Source organism: Heterodontus francisci, chromosome 41 (assembly GCF_036365525.1).
Source record: "Heterodontus francisci isolate sHetFra1 chromosome 41, sHetFra1.hap1, whole genome shotgun sequence".
In the NCBI taxonomy this organism is placed as follows: domain Eukaryota; kingdom Metazoa; phylum Chordata; class Chondrichthyes; order Heterodontiformes; family Heterodontidae; genus Heterodontus; species Heterodontus francisci.
In genome coordinates this window covers 30,452,613-30,473,385 of record NC_090411.1, presented here as the reverse complement: position 1 = coordinate 30,473,385, position 20,773 = coordinate 30,452,613, and the positions used below count along the sequence as shown (strand labels likewise).

Sequence of the window (20,773 nt, the reverse complement as noted above, 5' to 3'; positions counted from 1 at the left end):
TTCAGTCCCTCCAACATTCGACGCACAGTGGCAGCAGTGTGTACCACCTACAAGATGCACTGCATTAACTCACCAAGGCTCCTTCAACAGCACCTTCCAAACCCCCGACCTCTACCACCTAGAAGGACAAGGACAGCAGATGCATGGGAACACCACTACCTACAAGTTCCCCTCCAAGCTACACACCATCCTGACCTGGAACTATATCACCGTGCTTCACTGTCGTTGGGTCAAAATCCTGGAACTCCTTTCCTAATAGGTGTACCTACACCTCAAGGACTGCAGCATTTCAAGAAGCTCACCACCGCCTTCTCAAGGGCAATTAAGGATGGGCAATAAATGCTAGCCTAGCCAGCAATGCCCACACCCCATGAACGAATTAAAAAAAAATTCAGCAGCGGGCATCTTCTGAGGAGCTCCCCTAGCCTTGCACTCTGAGAAGCAACTGACTGGCAAATCTACCCAGCTCCTTGTTTCTCAGGCACTTCTGAGTGTGGGTGGGGGTTTACATCAATATTACCTGTCGCCTCTGAGTCAGAATGTTGTCGGGTCAAGTTCATATCTACATTATAGTAGTGACCTCACTTCACAAGTACTTCTTTAGCAATGAAATACTTTTAGATGTGTTGAGGCTGTGAAAAGTGCTATATAAATGCCAGCCCCTTCTCTCTTCACCTGGACAATAGGAGAATGGTCGGGTTTGGTGAATTAATGGGGGTTACTGGTTGGTGGCCTGCTGGTTTGTGTATTTGGTGATCTGCTGGGCGCTGTAGAACAGTAACGCAGACCAGTCTGCCACAGACCTTACTGCTAACTCCCAGATCCCAGTTGTGGCAATGGGCCTGGTCCAGATCCTTTTTAAAAATTCTTTCATGTGGGTGTCGCTGGCAAGGCCAGCATTTGTTGCCCATCCTTAATTGCCCTTGACAACTCAGTGGCTTGCTAGGCCATTTCAGAGGGTAGTTAAGAGTCAACCACATTGCTGTAGGTCTGGAGTCATATGTAGGCCAGACCAGGTAAGGACAGCAGATTTCCTTCCCTAAAGGATATTAGTGAATCAGATGGGTTTTTATAACAATTGATAGTTTCATGGTACCATTACTGAGACGAGATATCAATTCCAGAGTTTTATGAATTAATTGAATTTAAACTCCACCAGTTGCTTTGAACCCGTGAACCCAGGGGATTAGCTTGGGCCTCTGGATTACTAGTTTAATGACATTAGCACTACCCCACCGTCTCTCCTGCAGGAGAGTGAACTGGAGGCCGAATGTCCGTGACCAGTCTCACCTACTGTGAGATACAGGCGCCACATGGGAAATATGTATTTGGAAAGAATATGGGAGATAAACTCAATTTGTGTGACTGTTGTGGCCAACCAACATTTGAGACATCAGCCTTGTAACTTGGGAGAAGGTAGTGGTCAGGGGTCTAATTGGGAAATGAGAAGAACACATACAAACATATACACACACATAAAAACAAAATCACACACACGCACGCACACACACACGCACACACACACACAGACACACACACACACACACACACGCGCACGCACGCACGCACACACACACAGACACACGCACACACACACACGCACACACACACACGCACGCACGCGCACACACACACACACAGACACACACGCACACACACACACACACACACACAGACACACACACAGACACACACGCACACATGCGCGCACACACAAACACACACACACACGCACACACGCGCGCGCGCGCACACAGACACACACAGACACAGACACACACATACACACAAACACATTCAGAGTCCTGGGGTGTTAGAACTGTGCAATTGCAGGGAGCTCTGAGTGGTTCTGGCTCCCGAAGCTGGCTCTCGTTGGCAGTACTGAGTGCTCTGAGCTCTCAGGTTGGTGTTATCCATTCCTGCGTGACAGGTCTGAATGGAACTTCTGTTTTGTATGGGGCCTTCACAAGGAGAACTCTTTCCTTGCCCAGGGTGAGGGAGGTGGAGGGTGTCGGGGTTGGTGGTGGGGAGTGGGTGGGGGGGCTCCTGGGGGATATAAAATTTCCAAAGCTCTTCTCCCTGGAGCTCACCATGAGTACAGAACCACTAGGTTCCCCACTCCCAGTTTGCAGGTTTTCCATCCTTTTGCTTTAATGGACAGAAAATCACTGGGCTGAGAGGTCATGAAAATCGCTGGGTCATAAATGTGGAACTCCCTCCCTACCGCACTGTGGTGCACCTACACCACATGGACTGCAGCGGTTCAAGAAGGCAGCTCACCACCTCTCACCTCACCAAGGGCAGTTAGGGATGGGCACCGAATGCTGACCTTGCCAGCGACACTCACATCCCACGGACGAGTAAGATATAAAGAGGCTCACCAATCCAGCCATGGCAGAAAATGTACACCTCGGAGCACCCAGTTTGCCCTGTGGGGAGATCACGGGGCATTATATCTCACCGAGTTTAAGGGGCCAAAAAAAACCTAGGACTCCACTTCAAAACCTGCCCTGATGTGGTAATTGGAGAGGGAATGGCCTTGGGAATGTTGGTGGGGATTGACTTTGATTTCCCAATCACCCATCCCCAAAGCACCACCCCACTGCATTTGTCCATTTGCACTTGCAATCGGTAATCCCTCTCCCTACCAAAAGATGGCAGAGAAGAAAACATAAAAATGTGGGGGAAAATGGTTACCACAGGGAGGGATGCAATATCACTTCCTGGCCATGGCTCCGATGAAGAAAGAAAAAAATGGTCTCAGCTGAAAGAGGCCCAACACACTAAGGGCACTACGCACAATTTCTCACATCGGCAGTCTTTCTTGGCTGCACACACACTAAACGTCACTAGAATGAAGGTCTTTCACCTTGCTTGGGGTGGAAAGTAAGGTGAAGTTGTCCGTTAAACAATTGGTTGCTTATGTACATTAAATTCTACATTGCCTTCTCCACAAGACTCGGATCCCGTTGAGTTTTATTTTATCGTGTTGGTGTCAGTGTGAGCTGTGCTTCCCCGTCGTCTCCAAGCTCAGGACAAGTCCCTGTCTTGTGCACTGCCGTACATGTATGGATCCTTCCCTTGCTCCTGGATGAACTCCTCCTTCTTGTCCCACTCACTGGCCCAACCTCCATTGGTGATGTTGGTTGTGTCAGTGGCCCCATAACTCCCATAGCCATGGGTGGCGTCCTCGGCCTCATTGGCAAGCTCATCCTCGTACACGAAGCCACACTTCTCCTCACTGAGTTCCTCGGGTTCCGCCCAGGGCTGCTTCTCGCCGGAGGCAAAGATCCCGTAGAATATGACGCCCCCGTAGTGAACCAGGGAGGCAATTAGGAAGACATACTGCCATTCTTCTCGTGTCTTTTGGGAAATTAAAAAAAAACAAATACAATAGCTTGTTAGAGAAGTCTCAGAGAGGATATGATGACTATAAACAGAGGCGTAGGCTGAGACATTAACCCCGTCAAGCAAGGGGCAGGAGAGGGTTGCCGGGGTTAAAAGGATAAAGACGGGGGAATGTGATCCCAACACAGTCCTCATCCTCCCACTGCCTTTTATTTACAATGATGGATATCAGGGCATCTGAGTGTCCTGCTGTGGAGAGGTGGAGTTATCAGTTAACATATTTAAATTAGGCAGCCGCAGTGTATTTCAGAGCCTGGTTTAAAATTTACTCTTGCTGCATATGTTTCCCAGGGGTCGGGGAACCCGGCAATGAGAGGGAGCCAGGAGGTGCCGATTCCACAAGACTCTCAAGGCTTTTTCAGCACTCCTTGTGGGCCAGAAGGAGCAGGAATGCTTCCCCACGCCCCTCAGCAAAGTCTTCGGCCTACCCCCCCTATCAATCGCAGGCCTCTCCAATTTCCTGTCCCCAAGGGCCCCCAAGGCTGGGACCTCCTGCTGCTGGTTTTTCTCTCCTTCCTGGAGGTCAGGTTGTCCATTTAGCTAGCTTCTGGACAGGAATAAAACGTTCCTACAACTGGGAATGAAGCCGTTGGGGGATCATGGAGGCGATGGGGGGAGGGGTGGGGTGGCATAACCTCCCCCAATCATTTTCGAGGTCGGCCAACACAACTTTGGAGGAACTGCCTCCAATTTTGCTCCCAGGTACCTCCGTCACTTGTATTTGAGTTCTGGTTCTGGCCTGCAACAACTGTGCGGTTTCCAGCCCAGTCTTCAGACAAGGGTCACAGGACAATGGGAACACCACCATCTCCAAGCCACACAACATCTCGACTTGGACATATATCAGATATTCCTTCATCGCCTTTGGGGTAAAATCCAGAAACTCCCTCTCTAACTGCATAATGGAAGCATCGTCACCACAGACAGCAGTGATTTAAGAAGAAGGCCCCACTACCACCTGCTCAAGGAGCTAGGGATTGGCAATACATAGGAACATCAGAACAGGAGGAGGCAATTTAGTCCCTCCAGCCTGTTCCATCAATCAATGAGATCATGGCTGATGTGACCTAACTCCATATACCTTCCTTTGCCCCATATTCCTGAATACTTTTAAACCAATCAATCTCAGATTTAGAATTAACGATTGATCCAGCATCAATTGCCTTTTTTAAAATTCATTTGTAGGATGTGGACATTGCTGGATTGGCCAGCATTTGTTGCCCATCCCTAATTGCCCTTGAACTGACTGGCTTGATAGGCCATATTAAGAGTCAACCACATTGCTATGGATCTGCAGTCACATGTAGGCCAGACCACATAAGGATGGCAGATTTCCTTCCCTAAAGGCCATTAGTGAACCAGATGGGTTTCCATAACAATTTATTTTATTTATTTATTTAGAGATACAGCACTGAAACAGGCCCTTCGGCCCACCGAGTCTGTGCCGACCATCAACCACCCATTTATACTAACCCTACACTAATCCCATATTCCTACCACATCCCCACCTGTCCCTATATTTCCCCACCACCTACCTATACTAGGGGCAATTTATAATGGCCAATTTACCTATCAACCTGCAAGTCTTTTGGTGGTGGGAGAAAACCGGAGTACCCGCCGAAAACCCATGCTGACACAGGGAGAACTTGCAAACTCCACACAGGCAGTGCCCAGAATTGAACCCGGGTCGCTGGAGCTGTGAGGCTGCGGTGCTAACCACTGCGCCACTGTGCCGGCCGCAAATTGACAATGGCTCATGGTCACCATTAGACCGTTTGAACCCATGTTCTCAAGTCATTAGGCTGGTCTCTAGATTATTAGCCCAGTAACATTACCACGACACCACCACCTGTTGCAATTATAGAAGAGAGCTCCAAACCTCTATCACTCTTTGTGTGAGAAAGTGTTTCTGAAACCCTGCTGAAAGGCCTGACTCTAGCTTTTAGGGTACATCCCTTAGTTCTAGAATGCCCAGCCAAGTTGGCCAAATCTGGAGTTGGACCCTCCTTACATTTCCCTCCCTCAGTCAGTGAAACTATGCTCCACCACTGGAACATTACTCCTGCACAATGCATCAGCTTTACCTGCTATCATTGAAGCACTGTGGGGGAGCAGAACATCCTTAAACTTATCCCTTTGATGAAGGGTTAAAAAGAATATAAAAATCAAAACCTCAGTAGAGGCACTGAACGCTTGGGAAAATAATAATTAACACATCCTCGGAGACCTCCAATAGCAATTTGTTGGTGCAAATACCAATTTTTCACGCTTGAAGTGCATGGATTCGAAAGGAATGTTGAATTCCTTAACTCTCGGATTCTAAACTATGGCTTTTATTTGTTGTTCCTCACCTTGTGTTTTGTCATGGCTCCCACAATCAAAGGACACACCATCCCAGATAACGTCCCGACCCCATTAGATAGTCCCATCAGGATACTGGCGTAACGTGGGGCAATGTCCAGATGGTTCACATTGAAGCCTTTAGTACAAAAACAAACAGAAACAGGAGATGGGATGGGATGGATTATAACGAGTCGCATCCCATCTGTGCGGTGCTAAATTGTGAGCCAAAAACACATGCTAACATATGATAATATATGATAATACAATCACATTTATGCTAATGGCTGATGCAGGCAAATTGGTTTCCGAACACTACATGATTGAATTACAGGAAGCAGGGATGAAAACACTAATCACCTGAGATTGCGAATCCACTGAAGCCTACAGCTAGGATGAGGAAAGAGATTGCCACACCTTTAGTGTGAGAGAAACCCACCACGAGCAGAAAGGTTGCTTCCATACCAAAACCTTTAGAGAAGAGGAAGAAAGAGTAACAGAGCAGAATGAGGGCATGACATCTAACAGAAGATTTCATACAACAAAACTTGCACTTCTATAGTGCCTTTAATGCAGTAACATGTCCCTAGGAGTTTCACAGGAGCGCTTTCCAAACAAAGATTTGATAGAGGCACATAAGGAGACATTAGGACAGCTGACCAAATGTTTGGTCAAAGGTAGGTTTTAAGGAGTGTCTTAAAGGAGGAGAGAGAGACAGAGAGGGAATTCCAGAGCTTAGGGCCCTACCATTCTCACAATTACCACTGCAAAGGATTGGCTGTACCCATCAGGAATTTAACTTACCTACAGAAGTTGGGGGTGCCCCACCATTACTACTAATAGCTTTCAAAGTATCTCTCTTAATCTATGAAAGTGGACAGTGTAAATGGGTTTAAGACACAACTAGATCATTTTTAAAAAAATGACGTTTTGAATTTATATAACATCTCAGGATGTTCCAAAGCACTTTACAGCCAATTAAATACTTTTGAGGTGTAGTCACTGTTGTAAGGTAGGAAGCACGGCAGCCAATCCTCGCACAGCAAGCTCCCACAAACAACATTGCGATGATGACCAGATAATTTGTGTTTGGTTGAGGGACAAATATTGGCCAGGGAGCATTCCCTGGCTCTTGTTTGAAGTAGTGCAGTGGGATATAAGTCCACTTGAGAGAGCAGACAGGGCCTCGGTTTAAGCCTGGATTTTGAGCTCAAATCTCTGGAGTGCGACTCGAACCCACAACCTTCTGACTCAGACTACCTACTGAAGCACAAGGAGAAGAAACAAACAAATATGGTTTGAGGCTTGCGGATGGTCAGATTATCCAAAAGAATACAAGAACATAAGAAATAGGAGCAGGAGTAGTCCATTTGGCCCTTCGAGCCTGCTCTCCATTCAATAAGATCATGGCTGATCTTCTACCTCAACTCCAACTTCCTGCACTTTCCCCATATCCCTTAATTCTCTTAGTACCAGGTTAACGCCTGGATTAAAATGGAAGACAAAAGATGTTAACCTTCACACAGCTAAATTTCATGGTCCTACTATGGAACTGTTCCAAATGAAATGTTCAGCAGCTAACCCCTCTAATAAAATTATCAAATTAAGCCATATCTGTTATCTGTTGTGCCACAGTTTGGGCTCTACCACAAGTAATGCACATGTTGAGTTTCTGATCTCAGTAATGCATCTGAGAATGCATTTAAACTGGGTGGCGTTTGTAGATGGGGCTGGTAGTCTTAGGCCATTTTTACATTGCCATTAGGGGTTAGACTTGTGGGCTTAATGGTCTTTTCATTTTTTTCCCTGAGGTGAATCAGCAGCTTCAGGAGGCTGAGGGTGACTGGGAGCAGGAGTGACTGAAGGCAGGCTGCTGAGGGACCTAACTGATGAATAAGGGAGAGGAGCCAATCTGCCCAAAATTGGCAGTCACGGTGTAAACTGATCCAGAAATTTAGCTGGGATGTTCCAGCAAATTAGCAGATGGATAATCAATTCAAAACAACAACTTGCTTTTAGATAGCACTCTTAACATAGTAAAAGGTCCCAAGGCACTTCATGGGAGTGTTATCAGACGAAATGTAGGTCATTGAGCTCATGGCTGATGGATGAACAGCGCACCATGTAAATTAGGGTACGGGCAGCAGAGTTTTGGATGAGCTTAAGTTTATGGAGACTGCAAGGTGGGAGGCCAGGCCTGGTGAGCATCAGATTAGTTGAGTCTGGAGGTAAAATAGCATGGCATAGCATGCCGGCGCATATATGGACACTGTGCGGACTAAGAATTCATCTTCTTCCTGTTACGGTCCAGGACAGTAATGTGGAAAAGCTCACTGTCAGCCTGCCCTGCAGAAACACACCTCCACAGTTCATCATTTTCCTGACGTTGGTGGTGGACATGAGTTTCTTGGCTCTGAGGTGGTCCGCTAACTGCCCACCAATGGGCACGATGATCGTCATGACGAGATGGGGGAGAGCAGACAACAGGCCTACCTGTGTTGAGAGGAAATTGAACATAGAATTAAAAATCTGAAATGCATTTGGACCCATGTACTGTCGACTCTTTCTCCCCGGGTACCGGCAGCTCTCTAACCGGCTTCGCAAATATGCTGAGGTAGAATTCCTCTTGGGGCCTCCTTGTTAAATGGGCAATATGGCATCAGCTGCTTGATATACCACTCCCACCGGATATTCAGTTCCATTGCCCGCTTTAAGCTACCATTCAAGACAAATTTCTACCGAGCAACCCAGCGAGTTTACACCATACAGAATTCATATAAAACAAGCCATTTAGGCCAACTTTTCCATGCTGGTGTTCATGCACCACACGAGCCTCCTCCCCCATCACTTCATCTCAATTTATTAGCATATCCTTCTATTCCTTTCTTCCTCATGTGTTTATCTATTTTCCCCTTAAATGCATCAATGCTATTCACCTCAACCAATTCCACTCTCTGGGTAATGAAGTTTCTCTTGAATTCCCTATTGGATTTAATAGTGACTATCTTATATTTATATCCCTTTGTTCTGCACTCTCCCACAAGTGCACCTCTCTGCACCTACCTTACTGAACCCTTTGTAATCTTAAAGACCTCTATCAGGTCACCCCTCAGTCTTGTCTTTTCTCGAGAAAAGAGCCCCAGCCTGATCAGTCTTTCCTGAAAGTTATAAACACTCATTTCTGGTATCAACCTAGTAAATCTTTTTTGGCACCTTCTCCAGTGCCTTTACGACGGAGGTGGAGGGGCGACATGATAGAGGTTTACAAAGTTATGAGTGGCATGGACAGAGTGGATAGTCAGAAGCTTTTTCCCAGGGTGGAAGAGTCAGTTACTAGGGGACATAGGTTTAAGGTGCGAGGGGCAAAGTTTAGAGGGGATGTGCGAGGCACGATCTTTACACAGAGGGTGGTGAGTGCCTGGAAATTGCTGCCGGGGGAGGTGGTGGAAGCAGGTACGATAGCGACGTTTAAGAGGCATCTTGACAAATACAGGAATAGGATGGGAATGGAGGGATACGGTCCCCGGAAGTGCAGAAGGTTTTAGTTTAGACAGGCATCAAGATCGGCGCAGGCTGGAGGGCCAAAGAAACCTTGGTGACTTGGGAGAGATGTTTACAGAGAAGTGACATGTCACGATTTATGAGGGTCAGGAGGTTCTGACTAGCTGTTTGGTTTCACTTCTGAGATATTGTTTTGGTTCAGTTGGGGTGTGGACTGTGTTTGAAAGCAGTTGGAGATCAACCTGCCAAGAAATATCCAGCTTGTCTCCTCCATCTTGTCTCTATGAAATGCCATGTATCTCTTGAGGAACTCCTGGAAAGCTTGCCAGATTAATTCTCAATGTCGCCTGAAAAGAACTGTTCCAGAAAAGATCCCAGTGACCCGTCTACGTGCACTTGGATGCCAGACTGTGTTCCATTTTGGGACATACATATTTCATCCATTTTCTTCAAAAATTAACAAGTATTTGGCCAAAGTATACTTTTTTGTTTCTTTTTTTTGTAAAAGAGCTTTGGCGGAGAAAAATCTCCTTATTTTTTGATTAACTGGTGTGTGAATGTGTTTATGTTTGTGTATGCGTGACGGGCTAAGGTAAAAAGGGAACTTTCATATTTCAATCTGTGTGTTAATGCTTTGCTTCATTACTGGATAAGTCTTATTTTATATAAACTGATCATTTTGTTGTTTATTAAAGAAACTTGGTTGGTGTATTTTATTCGGGGATAAAGAGTAGTGTATATGATTGACTGTATTGGTAACTTGGTAAACATTTAAATATATGTTGTGACCTGTGGAGAAGTGGAACTAGAAAAGATAGTGCACTCCTCCTGCCCCAGCGATAGCACTATGCAGATCGAACACTGATGGTGTTATTGGGGCTCGATTGTAATTTTAACCCAGGCCTGCGCGGGGAGGCAGTCGTCATTCTCTCACAACCGACAATAGGTCAGGCTGTGGAGCAGGTCAGGTGGTTTTCCTGCCCCCATTCTGCCCCACCCCCCTCGACTGGGAGAAAAATGCATTTCACAAAAAGGGAGGGAGAAAACCAAAAAAGAACTGCAGAAAAAGTTTTTTAATACAAATTTTTACATTAAAAGAATACATTTGGTACCTTACTAATCTCGAACCCAAAGACCTCCTCAAAATAGGCTGGCTGGCTGATCAATAACAGGTAGAAAGTCCAGCTGCGGCAGAAGTTAGCCACAACGATGGCGTAAACGGGCATTGAGGTGAAAAACTTGCGCCAGGGCGCTTTGAATTTCTGTCAGGGAACACAACAAACCATAAATTACAAAATCACAGAATAACAAGCACAAAAGGAGGCCATTTGACCCATTGCCTGTGCTGGTTCTTGGGAAGAGCTATCCAATTAGTCCCATTCCCCTGCTCTTCCCCTATCGCCCTGCAAATTTATTCAGTTTTTTTTCCTCGAATTTATTCTCAAGTTTTGTTCTCAATTTTTTCATCACATTTTTTCTATGTCAACTGTCACAGAATCACAGAATCGTTACAGTGCAGAAGGAGGCCACTCGGCCCATCGTGTCCGCCCTGGCTCTCTGAAAGTGCAATTCGCTCAGTTCCATTCCCCTGCCTTCTCCCCGTAACCCTGCACATTCTTCTTTTTCATATAACTGTCTAATTCCCTTTTGAATGTTTCAATTGAACCTGCCTCCACCATGTTCTCAGGCAGCACATTCCAGATCTTAACCACTCGCTGCGTGAAAAAGCTTTTCTTGTCACTTTTGCTTCTCTTACCAAATACTTTAAATCTGTGCCCTCCCATTCTCGATCCTTTCACAAGTGGGAACAGTTTCTCTCTATCTACTCTGTCCAGACCCCTCATGATTTTGAATACCTCTATCAAATCACCTCTCAGCCTTCTCTTCTCCAAGGAAAACAGTCCTAATTTCTCCAATTTATCTTCATAACTGAAATTCCTCATCCCTGGAACCATTCTCGTGAATCCTTTGTGTGCTCTCGCCAATATCCTCACGTCTTTCCCAGAACTGGTCACAATACTCCAGCTGAGGCCGAGCTAGTGTTTTATACAAGTTCAACATAACCTCCTTGCTCTTGTACTCTATGCCCCTATTAATAAAGCCCAGGATACTGTATGCTTTATTGACTACTCTCTCAACCTGTTCTGCCACCTTCAATGACTTATGCACATATACACACAGGTCCCTCTGCTCCTGCACCACCTTTAGAATTGTACCCTTTATTTTATATTGTCTCTCAATGTTCTTCCTACCAAAATGAATCACATCACATTTCTCTGCGTTGAACTTCATCTGCCACCTGCCTGCCCATTCCACCAACTTGTCTAGGTCCTTTTGAAGTCCTACAGCATCCTCCTCACAGTTGACAATGCTTCCAAGTTTTGTATCACCTGCAAATTGTGCCCTGCACACCAAGGTCTAGGTCATTAATATATATCAGGAAAAGCAAAGGTCCCAACAATGATCCCTGGGGAACTCCACTACAAACTGTGGGCGGCGCAGTGGTTAGCACCGCAGCCTCACAACTCCAGCGATCCGGGTTCAATTCTGGGTACTGCCTGTGTGGAGTTTGCAAGTTCTCCCTGTGTCTGCGTGGGTTTCCTCCGGGTGCTCCGGTTTCCTCCCACCACCAAAAGACTTGCAGGTTGATAGGTAAATTGGCCATTATAAATTGCCCCTAGTATAGGTAGGTGGTAGGGGAATAAAGGGACAGGTAAGGATGTGGTAGGAATATGGGATTAGTGTAGGATTAGTATAAATGGGTGGTTAATGGTCGGCACAGACTCGGTGGGCCGAAGGGCCTGTTTCAGTGCTGTATCTCTAAATCTAAATCTAAAAATCAAATCAAACCTTCCTCCAGCCCCAAAACATCCATTAACCACTACTCTTTGTTTCCTGTCACTCAGCCAATTTCGTATCCATATTGCTACCTATTGGAGGGGCGACATGATAGAGGTTTACAGAGTTATGAGCGGCATGGACAGAGTGGATAGTCAGAAGCTTTTTCCCAGGGTGGAAGAGTCAGTTACTAGGGGACATAGGTTTAAGGTGCGAGGGGCAAAGTTTAGAGGGGATGTGCGAGGCAAGTTCTTTACACAGAGGGTGGTGAGTGCCTGGAACTTGCTGCCGGGGGAGGTGGTGGAAGCAGGTATGATAGTGACGTTTAAGAGGCATCTTGACAAATACATGAATAGGATGGGAATAGAGGGATACGGTCCTCGGAGGTGCAGAAGGTTTTAGTTTAGGCAGGCATCAAGATCGACGCAGGCTTGGAGGGCCGAATGGCCTGTTCCTGTGCTGTACTGTTCTTTGTTCTTTGCATGGCATTGTCCTCATCAACCCTCTCTGTTACCTCCTCAAAAAACTCCAGCCAGTTAGTTAAACATGATTTTCCCTTAAGAAATCCACACTGGCTTTCCTTAATTAACTCACATTTGTCCATGTGACTATTGATTTTGTCCCGAATTGTTTTTTCTGGAAGTTTTCCCACCACCGCAGTTAAACTGACTGGCCTGTAATTGCTGTGCATATTTTTACACCCCTTTTTGAACAAGGGTATAATGTGTGCAATTTTCCAGTCCTCTGGCACCACCCTCAAGTCTAAGGAAGACTGAAAACTTATGGCCAGTGCCTCTGTGATTTCCACCCTCACTTCCCTCGTATCCTTGGATCCAGCTCATCTGGACCTGGTTTTTTATCCACTTTAAGTACAGACAGCCTACCTAATACTTCCTCTTTATCAATTTTAAACCCCTCTGATGTCTGACTTACCTCCTCTTTCAACATTGCCTGGGTTGCACCTTCTTCCATGGTAAAGACAGATGCAAAGTATTCATTTAATACCTCAGCTATGCCCTCTGCCGCCATGTGTAAATCCCCTTTCTGGTCCATAATTGGCCCCACTCCTCTTTTTACCACCTTTTTACTGTTTATATGCCTATTGAAAACTTTGGGATTTCCTTAATGCTAGCTGCCAGTCTCTTTTCATGCATTCTCTTTGCTTCTCTTAATTGCTTTTCACTTCCCCTCTGGACCTTCTATATTCAGCCTGGTCACAATGTAATTGCAAGCTTTGGCCACTGTTGACACTGTGGAGCAAGTTTCTGAAGTCTCTCAAAATCATCACAATTTTCTATATAATAAAAAATTTACATTCATCAACTGTGCATGGCTAATTTACATGTTTTAAAAAGGTTAATATTAACAATTATATATTTAGTTTGGGATTCCTCCACAATGCGCACCATTTTTCCCAAGCATGTGACCTACTCGCAGACAACTGCCTCTGTCGCTGCCCATCCACAAACAGCTGCTGCGGGCACAACCAAGTTTCCCATGATGACCCCCATTACCCTTTGACTTTTGGCTTTTGCTCAATACAAGAGGGTAAGAAAAAGCACATACTCACCACCAGAGGGTTCATAAGATTGGCGCCTTCTCCAATAGCTTCCTCTATGTAGGTCTTTTCTTCATCAGAAATGGTGGGGTGTTTGGCTGGGCTCTCATAAGACACCAGCAGCCAAAATATGTACCACACCATACCAAAGCTTCCTGTCAGAGAAGAAAAGTAAAACTTCTTAGGAATCAATCAATATATTTTCTAATTTCTAACCCCTCCTTTCCCTCATGTGCTGACTTGGGCTAGGATAGACTACAACAGGGATGGGCTGCAAGCTAACCATTCTTCAGCCCTATGTTGTTGGGTCATTTGACCAAGGCAGGAGTATCAAAGCGTCATCTAATCCTAAGTTTGCTCATTGTTCACGGAGGTAAGCTTTGTAGCAAAAGCCACTGGGATGGCGTATGGGAATCTTAACTGAGCATTTCATCCCATTCACCACTTCCCCTTCCCTCACCAGTCCCTTAGCCCAAGGGTGCTCAGTAACTTGAGATATACAAATATCAATGGGAACATATATATATATGTATAAATGGCTCTGTTTAACTGGCCCATATTCTCATCCTTGTTTTCAAATCCCTCCACGGCCTTGCCCCTTCCTATCTCTGTAATCTCCTTCACCTCACTAGCCTCTGAAATACTGTCACTTCTCTAATTCTGGCCTCTTTAGCATTCTCGATGTTACTCACTACACCATTGGTGGCCATGCCTTCAGCTGCCTGGGATCCTAAGCTTTGGAATTCACTCTCCATCTCTCGACCTCTTTTGTCCTTTAAGATGCTCCTTAAAACCTACCACTTTGGGCAAGATTTTCATCACCTGATCTAATATTTCCTTATGTGGCATGGTGTCATATTTCATTTTATAATGCCCCTGTGAAGTGCCTTGAGACGGTTTATTACATTAGAGCAGCTATATAAATACACGTTGTTGATGATGCTCTTTCTATAGGCTCAAAGGCCTTATCAGAGTGTGTTCACTACCGCAATGAATGCTGAGATATTTGTCCTTTCGACTTAAAGGGGGAGAAAAGGAAGAGAAAATCAGAAGAACAAATTGATGGCAGTTGGTCAACCTCTTCAAGCCATGTGACTACTTGGGACCTTTAGCATGTTTACATTTTTGGCATGAGGTGGTTCTTCAGACACAGAACTTGCAATTGAAAATTTCACCTCTAGGATTTGTCCAGTTTGGCAAGCCTGTGTTTACCTGATGTGTATTGTACATGCACTGAGACACACACATGGGCCATACAGTACCAGATAGGAGTGAATCATTCCCTTTTACCCTGTATGCGCTGTGGTTCTTTGGACTTTAACAGCAGTGCATGCAATGATTATACTCATCAAGCTAAGCAGAAAGTCGCTCTGTTACTCTCCCCCAACACATACCGTAGACATAGAAGACTGAAGACCACCCTGAGTATTGGACAAGGATCCCTGCGAGAGGCATTGCTACCACTGCACCTGCATAGGAACCTGCAAAAGAAAGGGTATACATCACCAAAATACAGCAGAGGTGGGACATTAATAAGTAGTGGAACATTAGGAACAGAAGGAGGTTATTCAGCCCCTCAAGCCTGTTCTGACATTCAACGGCTGATCTATACCTGAATTCCATCTACCCACCTTTGCTTCATATCCATCGACAAACGGACCCAACAAAAATCTATTGTTCTCCATACAGGGTTGGCAACTCTGGTTGAATGTATTCCTGGAGGTGTCACATGACCTCCTAGCGCCAACTGCCCAGCCCACGCTTTCTCTCCATTGGCTGCTCAACCTGTCCATCATCAAGGCAACTGGCTTCCCACACCAATTGCCAAGGCAAAAGACTTGATTGAGTGATTCTTGACTGTTAGTCAAATGGACTATTATCTTTAATATTTTTATAACTGAATAATGGAAGTGTTGAAGGAAAATGAAAAAAATGCACCATATATTTAACGTCCAATAATTTTTGTTCCAAGTTGCTTCTAACAGTGTCTTACCAATTAATTTTCAATTCCCGGAGCCTGAAAGATTGGTGACCCTATCTCAGCATAAGAACATAGTAAAGGGCTAAAACGCAGATCAGTCCCGAGGGTGTTGGATGGTGCATAGTGCCATAGTTTGGCCATTTCTGTCTGGGATCTGGGTTTCAATCAAATCCAGACAAATAGGATGGAGATTCCTATATGCTGACTTTTTAAAATCTCCTCAGGTGCACCGAGTCCAGTTGTAGCATCTCATGTGTTACGATGCCTGAGACTAGTTAAATCAGCACAACTCAAGAGATTGTACCTGAACTGGGCTATATCGCTCAATACCACACTGGACAGTCTGTGCATCCACAATGCTGGAGGTTCCACAGCCACAGCATTCAGCTTTATATTTTTGAGGCCACTTTTTGTGCATGGGGTGGGGAGCGGTCTAATGAACTGTTGCTTGTTGTCATGGGTTGCCATGGCCAATGAAAACTGTAGAAATCAAGAAAACAGAGGAGTGGGAGGTACCAGCACATTGAGGAGGTTCTGCTCAATCAGCTCACACACCTGATGGCAAGAAGTGGTGTTGGTTTCATGCTGGGAGCGAAGCGTTCACATGCCCTCTTGGTCAAAGAACCCGTAAAGAATGTGCATTTATAAAGCGCCTTTCACAACCTCAAGCTGTTGCAAAATGCTTCACATCCAATGAAGATTTATTTTTGGAGTGTAGTCACTGTTGTAATGTAGGAAGTGCGGCAGCCAATTTACACACAGCAAGCTCCCACAAACTGCAACGTGATAATGACCAGGTCATTCTTTTTAATGATGTTGGTCGAGGGATAAATATTGGCCAGGATTCCAGGAAGAACTCCCCTGCTCTTTTTCGAAATAGTGCTGAGGGATCATTTATGTTCACCTGAGAAGGCAGATGGGGTTTCGGTTTAACGGCTCAACTGAAAGATGGCACCTCCAACAACGCAGCCCCTCTCAGTACTTCAGAACCCATGACCTTGAATGTGGAGGTGAGAGAGCTACTCACTGAGGCACAGGGAGAATAAACAGATTGGGGAATATGGCAGGAGGTTAGAGGATGGTCAAATCATCCAAGATGGGTTAGGCTTGTTTCTACTGCAAAGCATCAGTGGCTTCAGTTCTCTTGGCAAGAGTGATAAGAGTGCTAAGGGACAGGAGCCTCTCAGATTGCAACATACCTCATGTTAAATTGATGAATAAGGCGGATTGGGCCACTGCTTAACATGTGAGTTGAAAGATGGCATCTCTGACAGTGCGGCATTGCCTCACTACTCGCATTGACCCTTGAGAGGGAAATTTGTGGAAAAGAGGAGGCGTGGCCTCATTAGCACTACTTATAAAGCACAGAGGATATACATGTGGGGGAAAGAATATAATGTACAGGAAAATGCAGGACAAAGGAAAAATCGAATCACATTCAGAAGCTGCTGATGATGGGAACAGCCATGTCCATTCTTGGCTCCGTAGCAGGGAGTAGAGATGGCTCCAGGGGTCAAAGGTAAACAGGCATAACGGTGCCATCTCCCACTATGACCCATTTACAAAACGCAGGCCAAGCCTCTGCCTGACCACCCTGTGAAAAAGAACGGTTGTGATGGTAACAGAGACAGGTCTAAAGAGATTGATTACCACAGAATGAGGTAGTAGCCAGCCGGCTTCTCTCCAAGGGAGGTGCCCATTTGCTCCAAATTCCATGGCATGCAGGATACGTAACCCCCTACAGGCAAAGAAACACAAGACAATATCAGATTATAGAGTTTGTCTTTGTTAAGAGGGCGGGGGGGGGGGGGGGGGCAATTCAAGTAAATTCACTGTCAAACAGGTGATATTGCCACAGAAAGTGAGGTGAGAGGTCAATTTTGTCATTGATAATCATCCCAAGTGTTTATATTTATATATGCATCACTCATTTGGATTGGGAATACTCACAATCAAGCTTGCAACTCTCCTGAAAGTACTGGTTTATAGAATCATATAACTTAACAGCACAGAAGGAGGCCATTCAACCCATCGTGCCTTTGCCAGCTCTTTGAAAGAGCTATCCAATTGGTCTCATTCCCCTTGCTCTTTTCCCACAGCAAATGTTTCCCTTCAAGTATTTATCCAATTCCCTTTTTTAAGGTTACTAGTTAATCTGCTTCCACCGCCCTCCCAGTCAGTGCATTCCGGATCATAACAACTCGTTGTGTAAAAAAAATGTCTCCTCATCTCCGCTTTTCTTCTTTTGACAATTATCTTAAACATGTGCCTGCTAATTCCCTCTGCCAGTGCAAATAGCTTCTCCCTGTTGACTATTTAAATCCTTCAAGATTTTGAACACTCTGTTAAATCTCCCTTTCACCTTCTCTGAACAATCCCAGCTTTTCTAGTCTCTCTGCAGAACTGAAGTCCCTCATCCCTGATACCATTCTGGAACATCTCCTCTGCGTCCTCCCCAAGGCATTGATATCCTTCCTAAAGTGTGGCGCCCGGGTTCTTCATGGGGAGAGTTGCACAGGTGCCAGCATGCTCACCCAGGTTGCCAACCTTCATGTTGGAGCATGGATACTGGATGTTGGTAGTCTGTCTGATTGTAGAAGTCATCAGAGGTCTGTCCCTGTCCTCATAGGCAGGAATCAACTGATCGAGACGCGGGGAAGGAACCCTGACTGAGATTTCTGCTCCTTAGCATGCGGACATTGAATGCAATTGTCATGGAATCGGCCAACTCAATTCAGAGTAGAGATGAAATGTAGGACCGGCCTGTTCGGCTCAGTATCAAAATACATATAATTAGATAGAATTTATCGCATAGTAATGGGTCCATGCCAGTGTTTATGCTCCGCATAAGCTTCCTTCCACTCTATTTACTTCATCTCGCCCATTCAGCATATCCTTCCATTCCTTGCTCCATCATGTGTTTATCTAGCTTCCCCTTAAATGCAGCTATGCTATTCACCTCAGCGACTCCCTGTGGTAGACAGTTCCATATTCTCACCACTCTTTGGGCAAAGAAGCTTCTCCTGAATTCCCGATTGGAATAGTGACTTTCTTATATTTATGGTCCCTATTTTTAGATACCCTCAGAAATGGAAACATCTTTTCCAGATCTACCCTATTGAAGCCCTTAAGACCCCTGTTCTCAAACGTGGAATAATCCTGCGGCCACAGTATTGGAAATTTTAGAGGATTTCAAAATGTAGTTGGAGGCCAATTGGGAAAATAAGGCTCCTAGAAAGGGGTGGCTCTTCTCATTCTTACTATTTCCCACATCCTCTTTCCTACTTACCTCGACCAGGCCTTGCAGAATCCTGACGAATATAACACAGCTGTAATGGAGTCTAGCTGCTGAGGGTATCAACATATTCAGCGAAGATGTGGCCACGATTGCCCAGCCAAATACTCTGTCAAAAGAGGACAAAAGTTGATGCAAATAACTTTTAAATAGAGATTTGCCTTCGACGGTACAAACTCATGATGCAGTGATCGAGAAAATGAGCATAAACTAGCCATCAGTTTCAGCGGACAAATGCAAAGAAAACATTACACTGAAAGTGTAGCAGGACACTGCCACCCTCAGCACTGCACTAGGAGGATCAAGCTAGATTTTTGTGGGGTAGAACTTGAACCCACAAGCTACTGACTCAGAAGCAAGAGTGCTACCCATTGAACCATGACAGACATCCTGACAGCTAGTGGCTGGGTAGTCCTGGTATTAGTATGGCTGGCAGTTTACTGTGGCAACTGCCATGAGTTGGGCGTGACCCTCCCCGGTATAGGTGTGACACGTTATAAAAATCAGTTGCTTTTCCAATCGTTGTCTATCAGACACTCCTGATATTCAAGAGGAGGTCCCTGTTATCTGCTACACATTAATAACAGATGTACACAGCATGAATCACCAAATTAGATAGCGTCAGAGACACAAGAGGAAGCAGCTTGGAGAACTGGTGGGTGCTGAGCAGATGGGCTGCAGCAGGCATGCTATCCTCTCTGTGTAAGTTAATGTCACAAATGTTAACCATTTCTTGATTCTTTTTGGGTAGAACCTGAAAGTTTTGAGGGCGAAAAGTAGAGAGGTATAGCTTCACTTAACAACTTGTGCTGTACCTGTCCTGGCAGTGTTTGATGGGACAGTGTAGAGTAAAGGCCTGCTACCCGACCCGAACCTGACAGGACCCGACGACATGTGTCGGGTTCAGGTCGGGTCGGGTTACACTTCCAGGTCCGGCATTCAGGCTCGGGCTGGGTCGGATATGCGTTATCACAGGTAATTGGCTCCAATGTTAATTTAATGTTTGGACTAGAAAGGTGATTTTGCTACAGTTATTTTAGGCTTGTGCAGATCAGCAACAGTGAAAAACAGAAGGTAAGTTAACTGATGGTCGGGTCGGGAGCGGGAAAAAATGGAAGGACTCGGGCCGGGTCGGGCTCAGGTCGGATGTGGTTCTGTTGGGCTTGGGCCGGGTTTTTTTTGCAGACCTGAGCAGGCTTTTTGTGTAGAGGGAGTTTTATTCTGTATCTAACCCCATTTTTTTTTTTCTTTTTTTTTTCTTTTTTTCTTTTTTCTTTTTTTTTCTTGATGGGGACAGTGTAGCGGGAGCTTTACTCTGTATCTAACCCCATGTTGTATCTGCCCTGGGAGTGTTTGATGGGGACAGTGTAAAGGGAGCTTTACTCTGTATCTAACCCCATGTTGTATCTGCCCTGGGAGTGTTTGATGGGGACAGTGTAGAGGGAGCTTTACTCTGTATCTAACCCCGTGCTGTACCTGCCCAGGGAGTGTTTGACGGGGACAGTGTAGAGGGAGTTTTATTCTGTATCTAACCCCGTGCTGTACCTGCCCGGGGAGTGTTTGACGGGGACAGTGTAGAGGGAGTTTTATTCTGTATCTAACCCCGTGCTGTACCTGCCCGGGGAGTGTTTGACGGGGACAGTGTAGAGGGAGTTTTATTCTGTATCTAACCCCGTGCTGTACCTGCCTGGGGAGTGTTTGATGGGGACAGTGTAGAGGGAGCTTTACTCTGTATCTAACCCCGTGCTGTACCTGTCCTGGGAGTATTTGATGGGGACAGTGTAAAGGGAGCTTTACTCTGTATCTAACCCCATGTTGTATCTGCCCTGGGAGTGTTTGATGGGGACAGTGT

The 20,773-nt window shown here is 45.5% G+C and overlaps 1 protein-coding gene across 1 annotated transcript in view; it reads right to left on the bottom strand.

Moving 5' to 3' along the window:
- Positions 1 to 3,030: 3,030 nt before the first annotated feature.
- LOC137353548 (vesicular glutamate transporter 1-like) overlaps positions 3,031 to 20,773 on the bottom strand; it is a 34,347-nt gene continuing 16,604 nt past the window's right edge. The window contains exons 8-16 of the mRNA XM_068019915.1: positions 18,916 to 19,030; positions 17,277 to 17,364; positions 15,040 to 15,126; positions 13,658 to 13,800; positions 10,362 to 10,511; positions 8,109 to 8,241; positions 6,109 to 6,219; positions 5,760 to 5,887; positions 3,031 to 3,363 (exon numbers count right to left, since the gene is read on the bottom strand). Coding sequence (XP_067876016.1) covers positions 3,031 to 3,363; positions 5,760 to 5,887; positions 6,109 to 6,219; positions 8,109 to 8,241; positions 10,362 to 10,511; positions 13,658 to 13,800; positions 15,040 to 15,126; positions 17,277 to 17,364; positions 18,916 to 19,030 — 1,288 coding nt within the window. The remainder of the gene's footprint in view (positions 3,364 to 5,759; positions 5,888 to 6,108; positions 6,220 to 8,108; positions 8,242 to 10,361; positions 10,512 to 13,657; positions 13,801 to 15,039; positions 15,127 to 17,276; positions 17,365 to 18,915; positions 19,031 to 20,773) is intronic.